The sequence below is a fragment of the Leucoraja erinacea genome, chromosome 30 (genome assembly GCF_028641065.1).
Source record: "Leucoraja erinacea ecotype New England chromosome 30, Leri_hhj_1, whole genome shotgun sequence".
NCBI lineage: Eukaryota > Metazoa > Chordata > Chondrichthyes > Rajiformes > Rajidae > Leucoraja > Leucoraja erinaceus.
The window spans coordinates 19,055,283-19,078,813 of NC_073406.1; the positions used below are offsets into that span (position 1 = coordinate 19,055,283).

At 46.2% G+C, this 23,531-nt stretch overlaps 1 protein-coding gene across 2 annotated transcripts in view; it reads right to left on the reverse strand.

Annotated features, from left to right (window-relative positions):
* The window catches only part of samd11 (sterile alpha motif domain containing 11), a 250,660-nt gene that overhangs the window by 223,515 nt on the left and 3,614 nt on the right, over window positions 1-23,531 (reverse strand). For both annotated transcript variants that reach the window (XM_055659599.1, XM_055659598.1), the window contains exon 2: window positions 21,519-21,610. In XM_055659599.1, coding sequence (XP_055515574.1) covers window positions 21,519-21,610 — 92 coding nt within the window. The remainder of the gene's footprint in view (window positions 1-21,518; window positions 21,611-23,531) is intronic.

The following is a 23,531-nucleotide window of genomic DNA, read 5'->3' on the forward strand; positions in this document are numbered from 1 at the left end:
CACTTCTCCTATCATCTTCCACCTTCTCAGTTACCCTATTCCTTTCACCTCCTTCGTACACTCATCTTCCATCCAGTCCCTTGATCTCCTCTTCTTCACTCCTTCCCTCTCCCGTCCCCTTCCACCTTTATCCCTCTCTCCGGCTTTACATTTGACCACTTCTCTCCTTATCTGACACCCTTTTTACTCCTTTTCACCTCATTTACCCCCTCCCCCTCGCCCCACCAGTTTCCACTTGTCATTCGCCAGGCTTTGTCCCGTCCCCACTTCTCTTTGTCAGCCCCCCCATGCATTGCCAGCCGTTCAGCCCATCGAGTCGGGATTAGAGGAGGGCACAACTATAAGGAGGCAAGACGATCTGGGATTGTTTTCTCTGGAGCGTCAAAGGTTGAGGGGAGATTTGATGGAAGTATAAAATCATGAGACACAGATAGGCTAGACAATCAGAACTTTACCCCCACATGGTGGAAATGGCAAAGACTAAAGGGCATAGCCTCTGACCTTAAACTGTGGTCACAGATGGAAATTCAAAGGATTGTGCGGGGCATTGTATACTGAGTGGTGAGTGCCTACGTTGCCAGAGGCTTTTAGATAGGCACATGGATATGCAGGGTATGGAGGGACTACAAGCAGGAGAGATTAGTTTAATTCGGTGTCATGTTTAGCATGTATATTGTTCCTGCGCTGTATTGGCAACTGCTCTGTCTCCGACCGGAAGGCATTGCAGAGGGTGGTGAAAATTGCCCAACGCATCACCGGTTCCACGCTCCCCTCCATTGAGTCTGTCCAAAGCAAGCGCTGTCTGCGGAGGGCGCTCAGCATCGCCAAGGACTGCTCTCACCCCAACCATGGACTGTTTACCCTCCTACCATCCGGGAGGCGCTACAGGTCTCTCCGTTGCCGAACCAGCAGGTCGAGGAACAGCTTCTTTCCGGCGGCTGTCACTCTACTAAACAACGTACCTCGGTGACTGCCAATCACCCCCCCCCCCCCCCCCCCCCCCCCCCCCCCCCCCCCCCCCCCCCCCCCCCCCCCCCCCCCCCGGACACTTATTATTATTTTTTTTTATTCAAATCGTTTGCTATGTCGCTCTTCAAGGGAGATGCTAAATGCATTTCGTTGTCTCTGTACTGTACACTGACAATGACAATTAAAATTGAATCTGGATCTGTTCTCTAGTTGTGCCTTTTCCAAAAATGGGGACAATATTCCAGCATCAAAAACCTTTGCTGATTTTCAAGGCTTCTATTGTGTCACCTCTCGGTTTCCTTTCTGAAGAGTAGAAGGACCCAAGATAGACAAAATGCTGGAGTAATTCAGCGAGACAGGCAACATCTCTGGATAGAAGGAATGGGAGATGTTTCAGGTCGTGGCCCTTCTTCAGACCCAGTCTGATCATCCTCGCCTGATAATGCACAACCTTGCCTTTACAATCCAACCCCTGTAAATCTTCTCTGCATCTTCTCCAGTCCACTGACTGGGCTTTACTGGGACATCCATTGGGTCTTTTCTCAAGGGAAAAGGGACCCCGTCTGAGGAGGTGCTGTAGCACAATAAGAGGCAAAATCTAAGCCTGAGGCAAGAGAGTTCTTCCCAACGTCCCGGCCAATATTTAGTTAATCAGGGTTTACCTTACACTAAACGTTATTTCCTTTATCACGTGTCTGTACACTGTGGATGGCTCGATTGTAATCATGTATAGTCCTTCCGCTGACTGGTTAGCATGTAACAAAAGCTTTTCTCTATACCTCGGTGCATGTGACAAACTAAAAATAGAAAATCGCTGGATGAGGTTTATTTCATCATCATCATCATCGCTTTGCTATATGTTGGATCTTGCTGAGCGCATAGAGATGGGAGGCCTCCTTTCTGTAACAAATGGCTCCATTCCCTATACCCCTCATTGCTTGTGAAGTTCCTTCAACTTTAGAAGGATGCGAAAGACATTATGAGGATGCAATTCATTCCTTGCATTCCAGCCCTTCCATTGTCAATCACGACATTTCCATTTGTGCTCGATAACGTTTCTCCCCATTGATTTACTGTCTTCATTTACCATCAAAGCCTGCGCTTGCTATCATTAATGACCTCAATAATCGTAAAATGATTACAATGCTGCAGAATGCTATTTGGCCCATTAGGTCCATACTTGCTCAGGCAACTCATTATCATCTATCCCACAGCCAACAATGGACCTTTGTGGGCTCCACATTTCCCTGATTATCGTAGCTTTCTGCATATCGTCCATTCATTTGTCCTAACTTCCGTCTATATCTCATGCTCTCCTTTCCCCTGACTCGGTCTGAAGAAGGGTCTCGCCCTGAAAGATCACATATTCCTTTTCTCCAGAGATGTTGCCTGACCTGCTGAGTAACTCCAGGTTTTTGTGTCAGTCTTGCTCTCCATCAGCACAATTCTCGGGTTTCACCCTGTGGCCCATATTCGTAAACCTTGCAAATTTGTTTCCACCATATATTTATCTAACTCCGAGTTGAAGGTGATATTGGAACCTGCCTCGACCACACCTGTGGGCATATTATTCCAGACTCCACGCATAACATTGTTTTGCCTCATGTTCTTATTGTGTACCTGTGATCTTTAGCTCATGACCGCTCTATCAAAGGGCATCTCACTCTCCTCTCAACCACTTTCTTATAAACCATCAGGGCCTTGAACCAAAGTGTAGGAAGGAACTGCAGATGCTGGTTTACATCAAAGATACACTCTCAGCATGAAGAAGGGCCTCGAACCAAAATGTCACCTATTCCTTTTCTCCAGAGATGCTGCTTGTCCCACTGAGTTACTCCAGCATTTTGTGCCCATCTAAGGTCCTTAAACCAACCTGCACACCCTCATCCTTCCTTGACAATGGGACAATATGGACCACCTCTTGCTCCACTATGGATTTGTCTGTTTTCCTAATTGTGTGTTACACTAATGTAAGGGTTCCCAACCTGGGATAAATTTACCCCCAGGGTGTAAATTTCACTTACCCAGGGTGTAAATGTGTTGATTCTGGATTTGTACATATTTTTTTCTCATTGACTGACTGTGTTTGGATCTGTTCATCATTAGTTATTCATAAATGTGAAATGACATAGTTATGTGCTATTAAAGTTACCAGGGGTAAATGGGACGAAAATTGTTGAGAACCCCTGCACTAATGTCTGGCTTAATTTTAGAAATTGTATGTGTGATTTATATATTATTTCTGTTTTTATGCGTTTGTCTGAGTGTGTGTACCTGTGATGCTGCAGCAAGCAAGAAATTCATTGTGTGTACCTCAATGTACCTGTGCATGTGACAATACATTTGACTGGACTTGATTGCCCATTTTTCTCCTGCGCCTTCTCTTCTCCAGAGAAATCCATCCACCCTCTCCATTTTATCCTTGCAACTGCAGTTCCTTGTCCTTGGAACCGTTCCTCTTGTAAATATTGACAGTGGGAAGATTTACAGGGTAAAGGAGTTTAAAATGAAAGGGCATGTGTTCAAGGTGAAAGGGGCAACATTTAAAAGAGACCCAAGGGGCAATTTCTTTTTCATACAGATGGTATTGGTATATGGAATGAACTGCCAGAGAAAGTAGTAGAGATGGGTACATTACCACATTCAAAAGAGACTTGGACAGGTACATGGATAGGAAAGGTTTGGAAGGATATGGGCTTGGTGGAGGCAAAATGGACTAGGTCAGTTGGGCAACTTTGTCAGAATGGGCTGAAGGGCTTATTTCCATGCTGTTCAGCTCTATGATGCCATGACTAAGTTTACATCATTAGTGTAGATTTAAAAATAAGTTTAGTTAACTATTTCTCTCTTCCCAGATGCTGACTGACCTGCTGGGTTTTTCTAGCATTTTCTGTTTTTAATTTCAGGTTTATGGCATCTGCATTTCTCAACTACTTTGAGGGATGAATAGGTATTGTACTTATTGTGCTGGGGTGAAGGGCATTCGGCCCATTAGGTCCATGTTGGCTACTAGTAGAGCAATCCCATCACTCCCATTCCTCCCTTATTATAATTTTGCAGCCCATTCTTCTTAAATATCAGTGGCTAATATTGTTGAGTTCAATTTTAATGGCAAGATTTTAATTTGCAGTTGAAGTTGTAATGGACTCTCATCAAACTTCCCTATCTTTTCTGAAAGTGCCAATATTTCACAAGTACTTTGTTCAAAGCAGATGTTAATAGGACCAACAGCACTTTCAATTTAGAGATACAGCACGGAAACAGGCCCTTCGGCCCACTGAGTCCGTGCCAACCATCGATCCCCATTCACAGCACTTCTATCCCACTTTCTAATCCACTCCCCACACTCGGGGCAATTTAGAGGCAAATTAACTGAAAGTGCTTGAGTAACTAAGTAGGCCAGGCAGCATCTCTGGAGAACACGAATAGGTTGAGACCCTTCTTCAGACCCGCACGTCTTTGTGACGTGGCTGGACACCAGAGCACCCCGAGGAAATCTACACAGTGAGGGGGAGAGAGTGCAAACTCCACACAGACAGCATCCAAAGTCAGGATCGAACCTGGTCTCTGCAACTGTGAGGCAGTAGCTCTACTGCTGCGCCACTATGCTGCCCTGCTTTTTATTCCGGATCACTCTAAACCCATTTCAACTTGGAGTGTAAACATGTTAGTGGTGACTGTAATACAGTGTCATTATCTTAAGTGTCAATTTGCCTTAACTGGCGACACCCTCATCTGCTGAAGTTTGCACGTTCAAACACCAGGTCAGATTGCAAACATGTGTGGGAAGGAACTGCAGATGCTGGTTTAAACCGAAGATAGACACAAAAAGCAAGAGTAACTCAACGGGTCAGACAGCGTCTCTGGAGAAAAGGAATTCAAATTTCACTGTACCTTAATTGGTACACGTGACAATAAACTGTCCTTGAAACCTTGAATAGGTGATGATTCGGGTCGATACTTCACCTATTCCTTTTCTCCCGAGATGCTGTCTGACCCGCCTAGTTACTCCAGCTTTTTGTGTCCATCTTCAAATTGCATACATTGAACACCCAACATTTGCTTCCTTTCCCCGATGTTTAATTTAATTATTAATTTGGTAACCGGCATTGTTTCACCAGCACCATTCCCACTGCCAGGAGTTTGCAGCCCTCCTTAAACGATTGAAATTATCTCTCATTTCACCTCTTTTGAAGGATTCACCAAAACTTCACCCACGTACTGTAACGGACACAGGCGGGGGTGAGTTTGGGGAAAATCTTCAGGTTTATTTTCCCTCATCGTGGCAACAACCTTGAAAAAGACCCCAAAAAAGAGAAATTCCCCTGCTTTGATTCAACGTGTCTCTAATGTTTAGAGCATTGAAGTTAATACACATTGTGTGGGGCAGAACCGATATTCGATCCTTGTTACAAGGCTTGCGGCCATCCGACAAAGAGACCATTGTATCCTCCTTCCCTGAGCATTTGTGCCAATTCTAGAATTGGTCTTTGCAAAATAAAGTAACGATGCTTTGAAGTGGACTTAAAATAACTTCCCTCCCAGTGTGCCGAGGTGGAACCCAAGGTTGTCCTGGATCAGTAAGGGGGAATCTGTCTGTCAGAGTCTAACTGCTTTGATTTATTAAGCTCCCCTTCCCCCCACGTCGAGGGAAATTGAGATCATGTGGCTCAGATTGCAGCCTTGCACCTTCAAATTACCTGGCAGAACTGCCCAGTCTATCATGTTGCTACAGGCTGCTTTCCACATGTTATTCCTGGGCTTAAACAGTGACAACCACTGAACACATCCCATTCATTAATTCTCTGCCAATGTTGGGAGTTCTTGCATTTTTTGCAAGATTTTACTCCCCCCCCCCCCCCCCTCTCTCTCTCTACCCCCACATCCCCAAACACCCCAAATTAGCCAGTTCGCTTTTCTAATCGCTCCAAGATCAACTAATTCTGGAGCAGCTCATTAGTTTTGGACCACGCTGAAGTGAGGATTGACAGCTTTTCCCAGCTCCCAGACTCAGTCTCCGGGTTACTAAGCAACAGAGACTCCTGGTGACCAGAGCACCACTTTATCGCCGCATCCATTCGTGATTACTGCACATCGAGGTTGATTGCTCGCAACCACAAAGGGAGAAAGCTTGAAATCCGACTTAAAGTGCAACACCGCATTTTGTAGCTAAGGCTTTCCGTCGAAAAATAAGTTTCTCCACCCAGAAATAATGCTTAGAATTCCGTGCAGTAATTTATGGAAATACCAGGCGCTGACTTGAACTAAAATCTGGCGTAACCAACCTCGATAAAAGGGCTTACATATTTAATATGAGCAGCGCAATGTATGTAGCTGCAGCCTCACGGCGCCAGAGACGCAGGTTCGATCCTGACCTCAGGTGCTGTCTGTGTTGAGTTTGCATGTTATCCCCATGACCTTATGAGGTTCCTCCGGGAAATCTGGTTTGCTCCCACGTCCCAAAGAAGTGCAGGTTTGTAGTTTAATTGGCCTTCACAAATTGCCCTTAGCGTGTATAGGAACGTGGGATAACATAGAACTAGTGTGAATGAGCAATTGATGTTCGGGGTAGACTCAGTGGGTCAAAGAGCCAGTTTCCTTGCCGTATCTCTAAACTAAACCAATATAAACTAAATAGAATAAACCCGGAGGGACTCGCATCACAAATTGAATAAGATTCCGGGCCAAGTAATTTCAGAAGACAGCAGGCAGTGCTAAAATGTGGCAGATTTTTGTACAAACAACAATGTTTCTCTTGTATATACTCATAAATGCATACAGCACAGAAATAGACCCTTACTGCCCATCTCATCCATGCCACAGTAATGTCCATCTACACTACTTCCATTCGCTGCGTTGGGCCAATATGTCACCATGCCGTTCCGATTCAAGTATCTGTCCAAGTACCTCTTACACATTGTAATAGTATCAGCTGTTCCAACCTCCTCTGGCAGAATATCCAAATATTCACCACCTGTGGGAAAAACTCATCCCTGTGGTCTCCATTAAATTTCTCCCCTCTCACCTTAAACCCATGCCCTCCAGTCTTAGGCTTCCCTGCTCCAAGGAAAATATTCTGACTACCTATGCTCTCTCTGCCCCTCTACAATGTCACCCCTCAGCCTCTGTTCTAGTGAGAATCAACCCAGCCCTGTGTAGTGAAGAAGGGTTTCGGCCCGAAACGTCGCCCATTTCCTTCGCTCCATAGATGCTGCTGCACCCGCTGAGTTTCTCCAGCATTTTTGTGTACCCGTGTAATATATCCTACCTACCTGTTGTACTCACTCTACTGCTAACGTATCTTTCCTTTAGAGATACAGCGTGGAAACAGGCTCTTCAGCCCACACCGACCAATGATCACCCATACACTAGCACTATCCTACACACTAGGGACAATTTATAGAAGCCAATTAACATACAAACCTGTATGTCTTTGAAGTGTGGGCAGAAATCGGAGACCCGGAGAAAACCCATGCGGTCACAGAGAGAATATACAAACTTCGCCCAGAGAGCGCCCATAGTCAGGATCGAACCCGGGTATCTGGCTCTGCAAGGTAGCAACTCTGCCGCTGAGCCACTGTGTTGTCCCTTCCTGTAGAGTAGCAATCAGAACTGGACACAATACTCCAAACACAGTCTAGCCAAAGTTATGTCCAATTGCAGTTGCATAACCCTGCTCTTATACTGCCTCGGCCGATGAAGTCAAGCATACCAAATATTTTAATTCCCAAAGTCTCTCTGTACATCTGTGCTCCTAAGATCTCTATCATTTACTCTGTAAGTGCTACCAGAATTTGTCTTCAGAAGTGTATGACCATGTAAGGAGGAACTGCAGATGCTGGTTTATACTGAAGATAGACACAAAATGCTGCAATTACTCAGCAGGTTAGGCAGCATCTATGGAGAAATGGAAAAGGTGACGTTTCGGGTCCAAAGAAGTGTTCCGACCAAAAATTGGACCTTCTCCTTTCCCCCAGAGATATTCTGCCTGGCCCGCTGAGTTACTCCAGCATTTTGTGTCTAAGTTCAGTATTACCGTTCATTTGCCTCTCCCAACTGTCCAGCTGATCTATGTCCCACTCTATCTTTAAACAACTTCCTTCGTAATCCATGACGCCACCAATTGATGTGCCATCCGCAAAGGTACAAATGAATACACCTGCACCCCCACACCTATCCCACTGGTACACCACTTGTTACTGACTTCCAGTCACAAAAACATCCCTCCACATTGCCTCCTGCCACCCTGCCCATTTTGGATCCAATTCACCAACACACTTCAGATCATTTGGACCTCAGATCCTCAAGGCCTTACCCTTCCAGACTGACCTACCATGCGGGACCTTGTCCAAGCCTCACTAAAGTAGGGAAGATTGATGAAGCAGGGAAAACGGCCATTCAGCCCAGCTTGTCCATGCCAACCAAAATGCCCCATCTACACTAATGCCACCTGTCCACCTTTAGTCTGTATATCTCTCTAAATCTTTCCTATTCATCTACGTATCGAAATAGACACAAATGCTGGAATAACTCAGCGGGCCAGGCAGCACAAGTTCATGTGATTGGAGCAGAATTATGCAATTTGGCCCATCACGTCTACAGATGGGTGATGTTTTGGGCAGAGACACTTCTTCAGTTACTTCAGCACTTTTTGTCTATCTCTGGTATAAACCAGCATCTGAAGTTTTTTTGTTTCTGCCTGAGCATGTTCCATGTTTGGCACAAACATTGTCGGCCTAAAGGCCCCATTCTGTGCTGTGCTGTTCTATCCGAGATCAGGTGCTAAAAATCTGAAAACAAAGAGACAGGGAACACTCAGCTGGTCAAGATTATCTCTGAAGAGAGAAACAGATATGACCTTTCAGATCAATGACTTTTGGAGAGATTTATAGCAAGGAGACAGGCCTTTCTCCCCCACAGTATCTACACCAACCATCAATCACCCATTTACAACATATACACACGAATCCCATTTTCCCTACAAATTCTCATCAACTCCCCCTGCAGAATCCACTGCTCACCTATAAATCAGGCGTGATTTAAGGTGCCCAAAGGTGGCACAGCGCTAGAGTTGCTGCCTTACAGTACCAGAGACGTTCTCCGTGTGACCGAGTGGGTTTTCCCCGGTTGTTCTGGTTTCCTCCCACATTTCAAAGACGTGCAAGTTTGTAAGTTAATTTGTTTTTGGCCAAGATTATAAATTGTCCCTAGTGCGTAGGATAGTATTGGCGCACGGGGATCGCCGCTTGACATGAACTCGATGGGCTGAAGGGCCTGTTTCCGCGCTGTATCTCTAAACTAAAACTAAAAATAAAACCATCAGAGCCAGCGTTATTTTTTTTTTTAATAAGACGAGGTAAAGTTACAAAGGAATCTGTGCAACTTGAAATATGATTTTTCACAGCCTTGATGAAAGGTTAATGACATAAAATGATAACAATGCTTCTCCCTCCAAAGATGCTGCCTGACCTGCTGAATTTCGCCACCATTTCATTGCTACAATCTGTGGAATTCATTGCCACAGACACCTATGGAGGCCAAGTCAATTGATATTTTTAAGGCGGAGATCGATAGAACTATGGGAAGAAGGCAGGAAAATGGGTTGAGGAAAAAGTAGATGGGCCAAATGGCCTAATTCTGTTTCTATAACTTATGCACATGCCGAGTTATAATGCTGATTTTACACAGTTCTGCCGTGCTGTTTTAGATAAACTCCCTTATTTTGCTTTATGAGCAACGGGTTATTAAGTTCCCCCAGAATGCTTTTTCCAACCCCGCCCTGCTTTTCCTCCCCTCCCTATCACGTTGTGGAAATGTCTTCAGTAAAGTCTTACAGCTGGATCTCACAGAGACCATTATTTATAACCCGAAACGACCAGTAATTTCCGCCAGCCTCCAGGGTTCGGATTTTTTTTTAAAGGAAGAAAAAGAACACACAGTCCAGCGAAGAGGAAACGCGTTTCTTTGGTGAGAGCGGCTTTGGAGAGGTGTCGATATCCAAACACGCGCGGTTTGTACAGTTTCCCATAATAGTGGCCATTAGATTGAAGGCTGGAGCGCTTAATTCCCCAAAGCTAGCGGTGAGCAGCAAACATTAAATGGCAAAATGCCCACTCTCGCTCGTGAATGGATTGATTTAAAAGATACCGAGTGGAAACGTGGCCCTTCGGCCCACCGAAGCCATGCTGACCACCTATCCCACTCATTCTATGTTTTCCCACTTTCGCATCCACTGCCTACACACTCGGGGCAAGTTACAGAGGGACACAATTAACCTACAAACGTCTTTGGGGTGTGGTGGGGAGTGGGTGAACACGCAAACTCCACACAGACAGCGCAGCCACCCGAGTTCAGGGTCGAACCAGTGTCTCCGGCGCCGGAGACAGCGGCTCTACCCGCTGCGCCACCGCGAAACTTTTAATGAAACTGGAGGGAGATGGGTCGGCTTTGAAACACAAAGATCAGTTGTAATGGAGGCCGGCTGTTAGTTTGTTTTTTTAAACATAGAAACATAACAAATAGGTGCAGGAGTAGGCCATTCGGCCCTTCGAGGCTGCACCGCCATTCAATATGATCATGGCTGATCATCCAACTCGGAATCCTGTACCTGCCTTCTCTCCATACTCCCTGATCCCTTTGGCCACAAGGGCCACATCTAACTCCGTCTTAAATATAGCCATTAAACTTCAATTGTTGCCACCGTTCAGAATTGGGCTGCCTCGTTGATTCATGCCTTCTATTCCCTCAACGAGTAGGGTGTTTAAGAAGGAACTGCAGATGCTGGAAAAATCGAAGGTAGACAAAAAGTGCTGGAGAAACTCAGCGGGTGCAGCAGCATCTATGGAGCGAAGAGAAATAGGCAACGTTTCGGGACGAAACGTTGCCTATTTCCTTCGCTCCATAGATGCTGCTGCACCCGCTGAGTTTCTCCAGCACTTTTTGTCTACCAGGCGTAGAGTGTGTCAGCGAGACTGGCGCAGATCTGAGGAAAATGTAAAGCAGGCTGCAGATTATTGTGTGGGAAGAATTAGAGGGGGAGAGAGGGAGAGAGAGACTGCCAAGACACTTTATAAAGAAAAAAAGTCCTTTCTTTCTGAGGACTCCAGGTCTGCTCTAACTTATCTGTGTGTGTGTGAGAGAGAGCAAGGGGAGGGAGGGGTAGCTGACTGGCGATGGAGCGATAAGGAAGGCGACACACATTTTGACCGACCGCCCCGCTGCAGACTGCGGCGCGTTGCAAACGCTGACCGCTGGTTTCCTGAGCGGGGGTAGCGGCAGCTCACAGCTGCAGAGACCGTCTCGCCTCCTCCCGTCTCCCTTGCAGGTACCAGCAACCCGCAGCCACCAATAACACTTAAAAGGGCAATTCGGCAGCCAACGGGGTTTCTCGGGTTTTAAAAAACCCCCAAAAAAACACATATTTCTTTGAATCAACTCTTGTATTAAAACACTCGTGCAAGAGAACCAAAGCGTCGCCTGTTCTCCAATTGTAAATAGAGGTGTTAGTGGGACCCACTTACTGCCGACACTCAGTCATAGAGTCATACATTGTGGAAAGGGCCTGACTTGCCCCATCTACACTAGTCCCAGCTGCCCGTATCCCTCTAAACCTATCCGAGCCATGCACCCGTCTGATTGTCTCTTAAATGTTATTGAAGCAGTTTAATTTAGAGATACAGCGCGGAAACAGGCCCTTCGGCCCACCGGGTCCGCGCCGACCAGCGACCCCCGCATATTAACACTATTCTACACACACTAGGAACACAATGTTTACATTTCCCAAGCCAATTTACCTCCATGTCTGTACGTCTTTGGAGTGTAACTTCCTCAACTACCACCTCCAACAGCTGTTTCCATGCCACCTTTTGTGTTAAAAAAGCTTCCCATCAGGCTCCCATTAAATCTCCCCCCCCCCAACCTATAAGGTGAACCGACTGTGAAAATTCTCTCTCCACCACCCCCTCCCTCCCCCCTCCATGCTTTACAACAAACCTCAACCTCCATCCAGACTCAACGACCATGACTGAAACAAAATTTCCACCTTGTGCTAAATATGGACATTGTTAATACCCATCTTAAAATAGTCCCTTCGCGTTTGGTGGCTACCCCACCTCTGAAACAAAAAAAAATCCCCAGTGACTTCCGATGAGAGCAACAGCTTGACACTGCCCTCGGAACTTGTCACGTCCATCAGGCAGTTATTTGTTTATTTGAACTGTCAATACTGTACAGTCCAGATCGCAAGCAGCAGGAAAATTATCGGTAAAAGCAGGCGCATCAGTGGAGAAAGAGAATGCTGTTCAGTTTGGGTGTGAAGAGTCTCGACCCGAAATGTCACACATTCCTTCTCTTCAGAGATGCTGCCTGTCCTGGCTGAGTTACTCCGGCGTTTTGTGTCTATCGTCCGTGAAAAACAGCATCTGAAGTTCCTTCCAACTTGGTTACATTACACGTTATTTCAGTTGCACTTATACAGCTTTGCTTCACGTTGCTGGACTACTTTACTTATCCCCAAGATGTATCCAAAGCACAAAGCACTCACCCGGTCAGACAGCATCTGTGGAGGGAATGGGCAGGCAAAGTTTTGGGTCAGGACCCTTCTGCAGTCTGACAAGGGCCCAGACCTGAAGTGTTGCCATTCCCATCCCTTCCCTCCTCACTGAGTTGCCGCAACACTTTGTGCAAGATTCCATTATCGACAGTTCCCCGTGCCGCTATGATTGATCCAGCTCTTCCAGCATAAACTTCAAATTTCATTTCAGAAAATCTGAGGTCCAGCAATGAAGCGTGGAAAGTAAACCTAAAACTTCTCAACACTTTGTCCAAAGTTGCCCTTGGAACTGAGATTGGGATCTCGGCATTAACAAATGCAGAAGGAATTTAAGTCACCACAAGCATCTCGGTACCATTGCATTGTCCCATCTAGAATTAAATTTGGACAGAATATTTGATCTTAATTGACCAAATATCTGCATATTAAGTGCAAAAAACCCCCTTAATGCAGCTGTTAAAGAGATTATATCCAATTTGGTTGAAGTCAGTGGAAAAATCATGTTCGTTCGAAGGTGCGGCAGATAGGTGCGATGTGACATCTGCAACTGAATGCCCGAGAAGGTGATGTTAGCAGAAAGCTTTAAAAAGTACCTGGATGTGGTGTGAAGAGATGTAGCCTGTAGGATTATAGAATGGAAGTGGGTAGGCCAAGGTCCAATTTTGGCCAACATGGTCATAGTGAGTTGAATGGTCTCCTCGACTGTAAATTATGTTATAAATTCCATTATTTGGCTTGATGAAAGATAGGTGTGTGTCTGTGAGAAAAAGCGTGTGTGTGTGTGTGTGTGTGTATGCGAGGAAATGTGAGTGTACAAATGCAAGTGACAAAGTGTGTGCATATACACACACACACACACACACACATGGTCTACATGAGACATGCATCTATATTAGCAGAAATACCTTCTAGCCTATATTTTTTGCTGTATAGACGGTTGACACCAAAGCATTTTTGTGTAACTCAAAGTTGCAAATAAGAAAAAGAATCTAAAGATCACACAAAGATGTAGACCTAAAACTTATCTTAATGATATTAAAATTCTTAATGATATTTGAGAACACACAGCCAGAAATGTTCTTCAAGTCCATTCACCTTTACAAAATCAAGATACCTGCGCACTTTATATTAATGAGGTCATTGGACAGCACCAGCTAGTTATTAGGGAACATTACATTGTTCAGGTAACATTATATTCTCATTAGCATTGTTGATGGCTGTTTGAAACCTGAATGTGTCCCCCAATAGACAGACTGGTCATTTGATTTGTGTTTTGTACAAGGCAAACCATTGATTGATTGAAAGATGAAGCAGGGTAATAGGCCATTTTTGGCCCACCGAGTCTACACTGATAATACACACTAGTTCTATTTTATCCCACTTTTGCATTCACTTTCTACACACGAGGGGTTATTTACAAACGCTAATTAACCTACAAACCCGCATGCCTTTGGGATGTAGAGGACACCGGGACGCCCAAAGGAAACCCACTTGGTCACAGGGAGATCATACAAACTCCACACAGACAGTATCCAAGGTCAGAATGAAACCCAGTTCTCTGGTGCCGAGGGGCAGCAGCTCTACCCACTGTGCCACAGATAACGTGGACACATTGACAATGTGCATGGAGCAGAAAAATATTTATACCTTTTATTATGAGGGGTTGGACAGGCTAGATGCAGGAGGATTGTTCCCGATGTTCGGAACTCCAGAACAAGGGGTCACAATTTAAGGATAAGGGGGAAATCTTTTAGGACCGAGATGAGAAAAACATTTTTCACACAGAGAGTGGTGAATCTCTGGAATTCTCTGCCACAGAAGGTAGTTGAGGCCAGTTCATTGGCTATATTTAAGAGGGAGTTAGATGTGGCCCTTGTGGCTAAAGGGATCAGGGGGTATGGAGAGAAGGCAGGTACAGGATACCGAGTTGCATGATCAGCCATGATCATATTGAATGGCGGTGCAGGCACGAAGGGCCGAATGGCCTACTCCTGCACCTATTTTCTATGTTTCTATGCGCCTTGTCTTAAAAACTCTCTGGGCTGTTTAGCAAGACTCACCAGTAGCCATGAATACCACTATACATTTGTTTACACATTAATGTGTCACCTTTGCTATATCACTTCCCCACAAATAGAAAAGTGGCCTATATATGTAATATTCCCTCAGCCCCTCTCCTCCCTCTTTTCAAAACTATGTTTTGGATTTTGCATTGTTTTAAAATTGGTTGCTCGATTAAGCTCTACAACACTTTTTAGGATCAAAAATGCAACAACTTTATTGATGGCAAAGAGAAAAGAAAAAGAGTTTTATTTAATTGATTACTCATTTCCAGACACTACGTTGCTGGTAACTTGACAGTTTCCTGGTAACATTTTATTCTGGCGAGCTGGGAAATTTTGGCCGCTCTACTGTGTGTGCGCTATGAAAAAAATTGTGGACTGACAACAGTGCAAAGCTTTGCCAATACATTTTTTGTCAAATGCATTTGGAACAATACCAGCATTAGCTAGACAAATATTGCTACTAAATTAGTGATGAGTAGTTAAGTGAACCAGCAGTCGGAAGATCTTGCCTGTTCAAAACACATGGTGTCTGGTGTACACACGGAAATGGGCCCTATGGGTTTCGACCATCGATCACCCATTTACACTAGTTCTGTGTTGTCCCACTTACTCATCCACTCCCTGCACACCACTGGCAATACACAGAGGCCAATAAACCTAGAAATCTGCATGTGGGAGGAAACCGGAGCACCCAGAGGAAACCCACAGTCACAGAGCGAACATGCCAACTCCACACAGACAGCACCCACTGTCTGGATTGAACCCAGGCCTCTTATAGAATACGCTTTCTTCCATAATGTGTCGTCATTCATTTTTAATGGCATTTGGAAAATAAAATGAAATTTCTACTGTTCATTGGAAGATGTAGCATTGAAGTTGCCAGAAAATAAATCTGAATAATTTCCCATCATTAACAATATTAAACAGATTTTGAAAATGCATGACTTATGTTGCACTGAAATAAAATGCCTTTGGATACAATTACCTTTTCCATTTCCCCGTCTCCCACACAAAGTCATAGATCTACTATGAATTCGGAAACTTTGACTGCGATTGGTTTTCCAGAAATTCAGTGCAACATCAAAATGCTTCCAAACCTGGCACATGGACTTATTTTTTAAATGATTAATAGACACAGCATGGTGGCGCAGCGGTAGATTTGCTGCCTTACAGCGCTTGCAGCGCCGGAGACCCGGCTTCGATCCCGACTACGGGTGCGGTCCGTATGGAGTTTTTAAACCTTTCCCCGTGACCGCCTGAGATTTTCTCCAAGATTTCCTTTTACTCCAACACTCCAAAGACGTACAGGTGTGCAGGTTAATTAGCTTGGTGTGTGTGTAAAAATATGTGCAGGATAGCTTTAATGTGTGGGGATTGCTGGCCGGCACGGACTCGGTGGGTCTAAGGGCCTGTTTCTGCTCTGTATCTCTTAACCATACTAAAGAGATAGGTCACGATGAATACTTGTGCGTCTATCACATCTGTAGCCAACTAAACTACAAGATGTAGACACAAGGAACTGCAGATGCGGGTTTACAAAGAAAGACAAAATGCTGGAGAAATGCTCGAGTCAGAAAGCATTTCTGGAGAACATATATGGGTGAGTTTGGGACCCTTATTCACACTAATTGTGGTGGGCGGGTATAAAGCTGGAAGAGAGGTGGAGGACTGGGGAACATGACATTGACATTTTGGGTTGGGACCCTTATTCAGACTGATTATAGCGAGGTGGTCAGGTCGGGGGGGGGGGGGGGGGGGGGGGGGGGGGGGGGGGGGGGGGGGGGGTGTAAAGCTGGAAGAGAGGTGAAAGATTGTGAATGTCTAGGACTAATGTTCCCAACAACTCCAGCACTCTGCTTTGGATGGTTTTATGGTACTGTAAAGATTGGAATAAAAAACAGATTATCTACCGTTTGATAACTATAAATAAACAATGTAGCAGAATGTTGTCACCCCTGCATCAACAGTTCAGACTTTAGATTCAGCGGGGAAACAAGCCCTTAGACCCACCGAGTCTGCATCAACCAGTGATCACCCAGCACACTAACACTATCCAACACACCATGGACAATTGTACTGAAGCCAATTAACCTGCAAATCTGTACTTATTTGGAATATGGGAGGAAACCGGAGCACCCTGAGAAAACCCACGTGGTCACAGGGAGAATGTACAAACTACATACAGACAGCACCCGTAGACAAGATCAAAACTGGGTCTCTGACGCTTTCAGACAGCAACTCTACCGCTGCTCCAGTGTTCTAAATGGGGGACAGAACATTATAGTCAGGCTGAGCTCCGAGTTGTGACTGGATCACAGAACAATTTTGACCTTTTGCCATTTTTCCATGCTCTATACCAGTGGTTCCCAACCTTTTTTTTGCCATGCCCCACCTAATCACCCCTAAAATCCTGATGCCCCCCCCCCCCCCCCCCCCATGTGGTGATATATAATTCTTATCATTTCAATACCTTGGTTTAAACAAGCTTCAAAAGAACATGGTTCAATAAATAAGGTTCTCCCGTGACCTTGCGCGCTTCGTGCAACGTGCATGAAGAGCGATGGCGTGGGGATTATGTAATAACTACACAATAAAGACCTTTTTTACCCCCAAAAAATTATTTACTCAAAATAACATATGAAACATAAACTACAATCTGATGGAAAATCCAAAAAATAAAAATCGGAAATTTGGACCCAGACCTCCTCAGTTGCGCTCAATTGCCCCCCTTAAAAATCAAATTGCCCCCCTTAAAAATCAAATTGCCCCCCTGTGGGGTGTACGCCCCACGTTGGGAACCACTGCTCTATACTATTGATTACAATAGCATCTTGGCACTCAGGTGAGTAAATAGAGTTGAGGCACAGATCAGACATGACTTAATTGAAAGGGGCAGTGGGTTTAAAGCTGAATAGTTTGTGCCTGGACAGAACCACGCCTCAAGGAATTTTTTGTTGGCATCATGACCCTCGGGTATTGCAATTCACAATGTCTACTTTGTGCATGAATGTTGACTGCCAACGCTGAGTGAGGAAGCAGTCAAGTGTTCGACCACATCACCACAGTTTGCCTGCCATCCTGTGTGGCCACATCAGTACACAAATCCTTCATCTGAGTTACAGTCAGACTAGTTTACACCAGATTCCACCATCGCCACAACCTCCCACCACCCCATCCCTCTCACAATATGCATCACTGACAAAGGGAAAAAGTTGGACATTAACTGTGTGGGGGGGGGGGGGGGGGGGAGGAAGGGGGGGGGAAAAGAGCAAAAAAAAAGTAAATAAAGCCCCAACACAAAAGCTGTAATAACTGCACGCAATACTAGTCTGTATGGCTTGCTCTAAATTACAAAGTTCAGTTCAATGGCCTCACAGACTGCCTGGAGTAAAGGGCACTTTTCAATTAGATAGGGTCACATCATGTATACACATTATTCCTGCATTGGAAAACACTACTATACCAAATTATACTACATTGTAAGTTAAAATCAATGGCAACATAATTGTATTAGCTGTTAATACATTAGAAGGAGGTTTGGCGATGAATATCCCAACTGGGCTGCAGGTTAAGAAGCCACCAACGCAAACATCATTCCCGTCACCCATTACAAATGGCAACATACAAATTTTAAATCTTCCGTTTTAAATACGGGTTCTTCTCAGAGCAACACGAAACAGACTACAGGGAGATGAAGAGCAGACTTTCGAAAAACAAAGAAAGACCGAGATCTCAGTTCCATGATACCTTCAGCAGTTTTCTGTGTTATCAGTGGAAGTCACGAGTCGACCAACAATCACCCCGTATACTAAGACGTAGACCTTCATGTTTGTGCCAGCTGGCTTTGGGTGCATGTTAAACACAGCACATTGATGACACAATCAAAAGAAACAGTAAGACGATTAAAAGGGTTTCGAAGAGAAACCTTTGAAAAGGGTTTGAAGGGTTCCGACCCAAACCATCACCTATTCTTTTCCTCCAGAGATGCTGACTGACCTGCTCATTTGCTCCAATATTTAGTGTCTACCCAAGACAATGAAAAGGTTGGGAGGGTTCAATGATAAACCCCCTCACATTCTATCAATTCCCCTCCCTAGTTCAGTATCACAAGCAAGGATGCATGATTGTTCTATAGGGTGTGTGATCTTCAAAACAGTTCAAATCATTTACTTTTCACTTTTTCACTGACAGGTCTTTCTTTTTATTCTGCAAAAACTATATAATACCAAAGTTATACACAATATGCTGGACTAACTCAGCGAGTCAGGCAGCATCTCTGGAGAAAAGGGATAGGTGAAGTTTCAGATCGAGATCCTTCAGGCTGAATAGTCTAATACCACCTGGTTTTCGTACATACACACAGACTAGTTGCATTCTGCTCAACAGCTTCAAAAAAAGTACAGACAGTTAGTAATACTTTTCCCCAGTTTACAAAATGGAAAAAAAATCTATCAATGTCATTTTCATTTGGAAAAACATTTGGATGAGTGGTTTGTGGCTACCTTTAATTTGGGCAGGTGTTTCCAGCTTTTCCAGACTTAAAAATGGGCAACTACACATCAAACTCCACTGGAATCACAGACTTAGCTTAAAATGTGCAATGTTGGAACCACCTGCACTAGCCTCTAAAACTCAGCATCTACACAGCTCTCTCTCTCAGGGATCATCCTCCACCCTTAATGTAGCAGTTTAGTGATAGAGCATGAAAACGGGCCCTTCAACATACCGATTCTGTGCCGACCAACAATCACCCCGTATACTAGTTCTATTCTACACACTTGGGACAATTTACAGAAGGCAATGAACCTACGAATCTGCACGTCTTTAGAATGTGGGAGTAAACCAGAGCACTCGGAGTTAACCCTTACGGTCACATGGAGAGCATGCAAACTCTGTACAGACAGCACCTGTATTCAGGATTGAGCCTGGGGCTTTGGTGCTGTAAGTTTACCACTGTGCCGCCGATAAAATTCAATAGAAATCTTATCTTCCGAGTAACCAAACACTGGTCTAAGGTGAACAAAACCCATTTGTGATATTCTAGTGAATGCTAAATAACATTCTGGCAAACATCACAAATCAATATTCAGGAATGTTAAACTCAGGATGGGGTGATCACTGCAATTGTTGTACATTTTATTAAATTATATTTGAAGACATTCATTGCTTTGTATTTTTTGATTTACATGATCAAAGGGCAGAGTGGTGCAGCTGATAGAGCCATTGCCTCACAGTGCCAGAGACCAGGGCTCGATTCTGACCTTGTGTGCCGTCTGTATGGAGTCTGCACTTTCCCAAAGACGTACAGGTCTGTAGGTTAATTGGTCTCTGCAAATTGCTTCTAGTGTGTATGGAGTGGATGAGAAAGTGGAATAGCACAGAACTAGTATGAACAGGTGATCGATGGCCAGAGTGGACTCGGTGGGCTGAAGGACCGAATCTTTAAACCAAACACACACAATGAAGCTGGGAGCAATGGCTTCAAAATTAATGAAACTAACTGGAGCTTAGAAAAATGAAGTGTTCTTATTGAAACATAAAATGTTTCAAAGTGATATTAACAAGTTAAATGTTGAGATGATTTTTCCCCAACTGGAGGGAGTTTTTGCTCAGTAGATGATTTAACTTTCAGAGTTCCCTTTCTCAGACACTTGTGGAGACTGAGACATTAAAGATATTTCAATATTGAAGACCTTTGGCCCATGGGGACGTCAAGGGGAACAGGAGCAGGGGGTAAGATTAAATTAGCTCATTCGTGGCGGGGCAGTGTTGGGGCCCCGACTCCCACCCCCAAAGCTCGTAACATTTTTTCCGTTCAAGAGTCAAAGGTGTTTTATTGCCCTATGTCCCAAAACAGAACAATGACATTCTTACTTGTTGCAGCACAACAGAATATGTAAACATTACTCTGTAAATACTGTAGTGAATAATAATATACACATACGTGTGTGTACATACACATGTATGGTATTTGTATAATATACATCATACACACACGTGATATATCTATATATATACACACATGTGTGTATATGTGTGTGGGTGTATACATAAATATACATATATGTGTGTATATACACATACATATAAATGCATATACACACACACGCACACACATATAGTAGTGCAAAGTCAAAAATAACGACCCCAGGTCTCTAGTTCGGATCCTTAAATCATTTCCCCATTTCATTTAGTTGACACCAACGCGACTACTTGTTCTGGTTTCTTTAACTTTACAAAAATGGCCTTTTGCATTTCCAGCAGCCGCCAGCCGTTTTCGTTCAACCCCGTTCATGGAATTCAATCTGAACTCCAACAGGAAGCGGGGTAGAACGTGTCTTGTCGTGAATTTGCCAAACTTTTTTTTAAGAGACAGGAGCCCACAGGGATCGTGGCCGAGACACGCCGACAAATTGATTAATGGCCTTGATCCCTCCCACCCTCCGCCCCCTGGAAGAGAGCTCCACTGGACGGTAGTGATTGATCGGGAGGGGAGAGGCGGCTTTGATAGGTTTCTCATTCACATGGGGTCAAGTCAGGGAAGGAAGATTAGTTGTTTAGAGTTTCACCGCAGGACTCCTCTGTGTGTGTGTGTGTGTGAGTGTGTGTGTGTGCGCTTCAAGTCGCGGCTTCCGCCCCCCTCCCTCCCGCTTTAAGAGCTAGCAATAACAAGACCAATAAGCACATCGCCATGATCTAATCAAAAGTAACATAATCGTCGATAGTATCGCTTGCAAAGCTTTAATTGCTAAAACATTTTTTTTTTAACTTTTTATTCTATATTACATTTTCTTTAAAAAAAAATTCCACAAATACTCCCACAAAGCAGGAAAGATATTTTAAAATCATAACTATTATAATAATATATATATATATATAAATAAATAAATATACACACACACACACACACACACATAGTAAGCGGTTCTTACCACTGGAGACGAGATCCTGCAGCCGGGACAATCACAGATTGGAGGGTGGACTTGCAAGACTCCTTTTGACATAAGGGTCTTCAGACTTTTCCCTGTATTGGGAGGACAAGTAATGAAACTATTTACTTTCTGGGGGGGATTTAAAAAAAAACCCCACTCTATTCTCACTGGAATCGGTGCTGTTGCACAACGCTGGTGTTTGTGTGTGGGTGAGGAAAGTCTTATTAAATCACCTCTCAAATATTCACGGTCCTCCTTAAATAGACGCGGAATTGTTACGGGCAAATCCCCGAAGCCGCAGCGACACGACCTTAAAAATACCGGGAAAAGCTCTTCCCTTCCGCCTCTTTCATCTCCGCTCAGTCACACGAGCAGAGAATTGTTGGTTTACACTAAAGCGACTCAACTCTTGAGGAAGTGCGGCAGTTTTGCTTATTTGCAACAATGGCGAAGGTTGTTTGTACAAGAGGCCGGGGCGCGCGGTGTTAAAGAGCCCTGCCAGTGAGACAGAGAGAAAAAACAGCCCGGAGCCAGACACTTAGCACTGGGAGCCAGCAACAGTGTCGGAGCCAGAGAGGCTGACACTGGCAGGGAGACTGCAAGAGAGAGAGAGAGAGAGTGGCGCAGCAAAGTCAGACAGTGCCGTAGACACTTCAAGGAGGAGAGGGGGGGAGGGAAGGAGGAGAGGGGGGGGGGGAAGGGAGGAGGAGAGGGGGGGAGGGAAGGAGGAGAGGGGGGGGGGGAAGGAGGAGAGGGGGGGGAGGGAAGGAGGAGAGGGGGGGAGGAAGGAGGAGAGGGGGGGAGGGAAGAGGAGGGGGGGGGGGGGGAGGAGGAGAGGGGGGGAGGAGGAGAGGGGGGGGGAGGGGAGAGGGGGGGAGGAGGAGAGGGGGGGAGGAGGAGAGGGGGGGAGGAGGAGAGGGGGGGGGAGGAGGAGAGGGGGGGGGAGGAGGAGAGGGGGGGGGGAGGAGAGGGGGGGGGGAGGAGGGGGGGGGGAGGAGAGGGGGGGGAGAAGAGGGAATGGGGGGGGAGGGGGGGGGGGGGGGGGGGAGGAGAGGGGGGGGAGGGAGGGAGGGAGGGGGGAGGGGGGGAGGGGAGGGGAGGGGGGAGGAGAGGGGGGGGAGGAGAGGGGGGGGAAGGAGGAGAGGAGGGAAAGGAGGGGAAGGAGGAGAGGAGGGGGGAGGAGGAGTGGGGGGAGGGGAGGAGGAGAGGGGGGAGGAGGGGGGGGGAAGGGAAGGATAGGGGTGGGAAGGAGGGGGTAGGGGGAGAAGGGAGGGAGGGGAAGAGAGGAGGGGGAGGGAGGTGGGGGGGGAGGAGGAAGAGGTGGGGGGGGGGAGGGAGGAGGGAGGCGAGGGAGAGAGGAGGGGGAGAGAGGAGGAGAGGAGGGGGAGGAGGTGGGTGGGGAGGAGGAGAGGTGGGATGGGGGGGGAGGGAGGAGGAGGAGAGGGGGGATGGGGGGGAGGGAGGAGGAGGCGAGGGAGAGAGGAGGGGGGAGAGAGGAGGGGGAGGGGAGGGGGAGGGGAGGGGGGGGAGGGGGAGGGGGGGAGAGGGAGGAGGAGAGGGGGAGGGAGCGAGGGGGGAGAGGGGGGGGGAGAGGGGGGGGGGAGGGAGGGGGGGGAGAGGAGGAGGAGGGGGGAGAGAGGGGGAGAGAGGGGGAGAGAGGGGGAGAGAGGGGGGGGGAGGGGAGGGGGAGGAGGGGGGGAGAGAGGAGGGGGAGAGAGAGAAAGAGGGAAGGAGAGAGGAGGGGGGAAAGGGGGAGAGAGAGAAGGGAGAGGGAGAGGGGGAGGGGGAGAGGGAGGGGGGGGGGGGAGAGGAGGGGGGGAGAGGGGGGGGGGGGGGAGAGGAGGGGGAGAGGAGGGGGAGAGAGAGGAGGAGAGGAGGGGGAGAGGGGGAGAGAGGGAGGAGGAGGGAGAGAGAGAGCGAGAGAGAGGGTGAGGGAGGAGAGGGAGAGAGAGGAGGGGGGAGAGAGGAGGGAGAGGGAGAGAGGAGGGGGGAGAGAGAGGGGTAGAGAGAGGG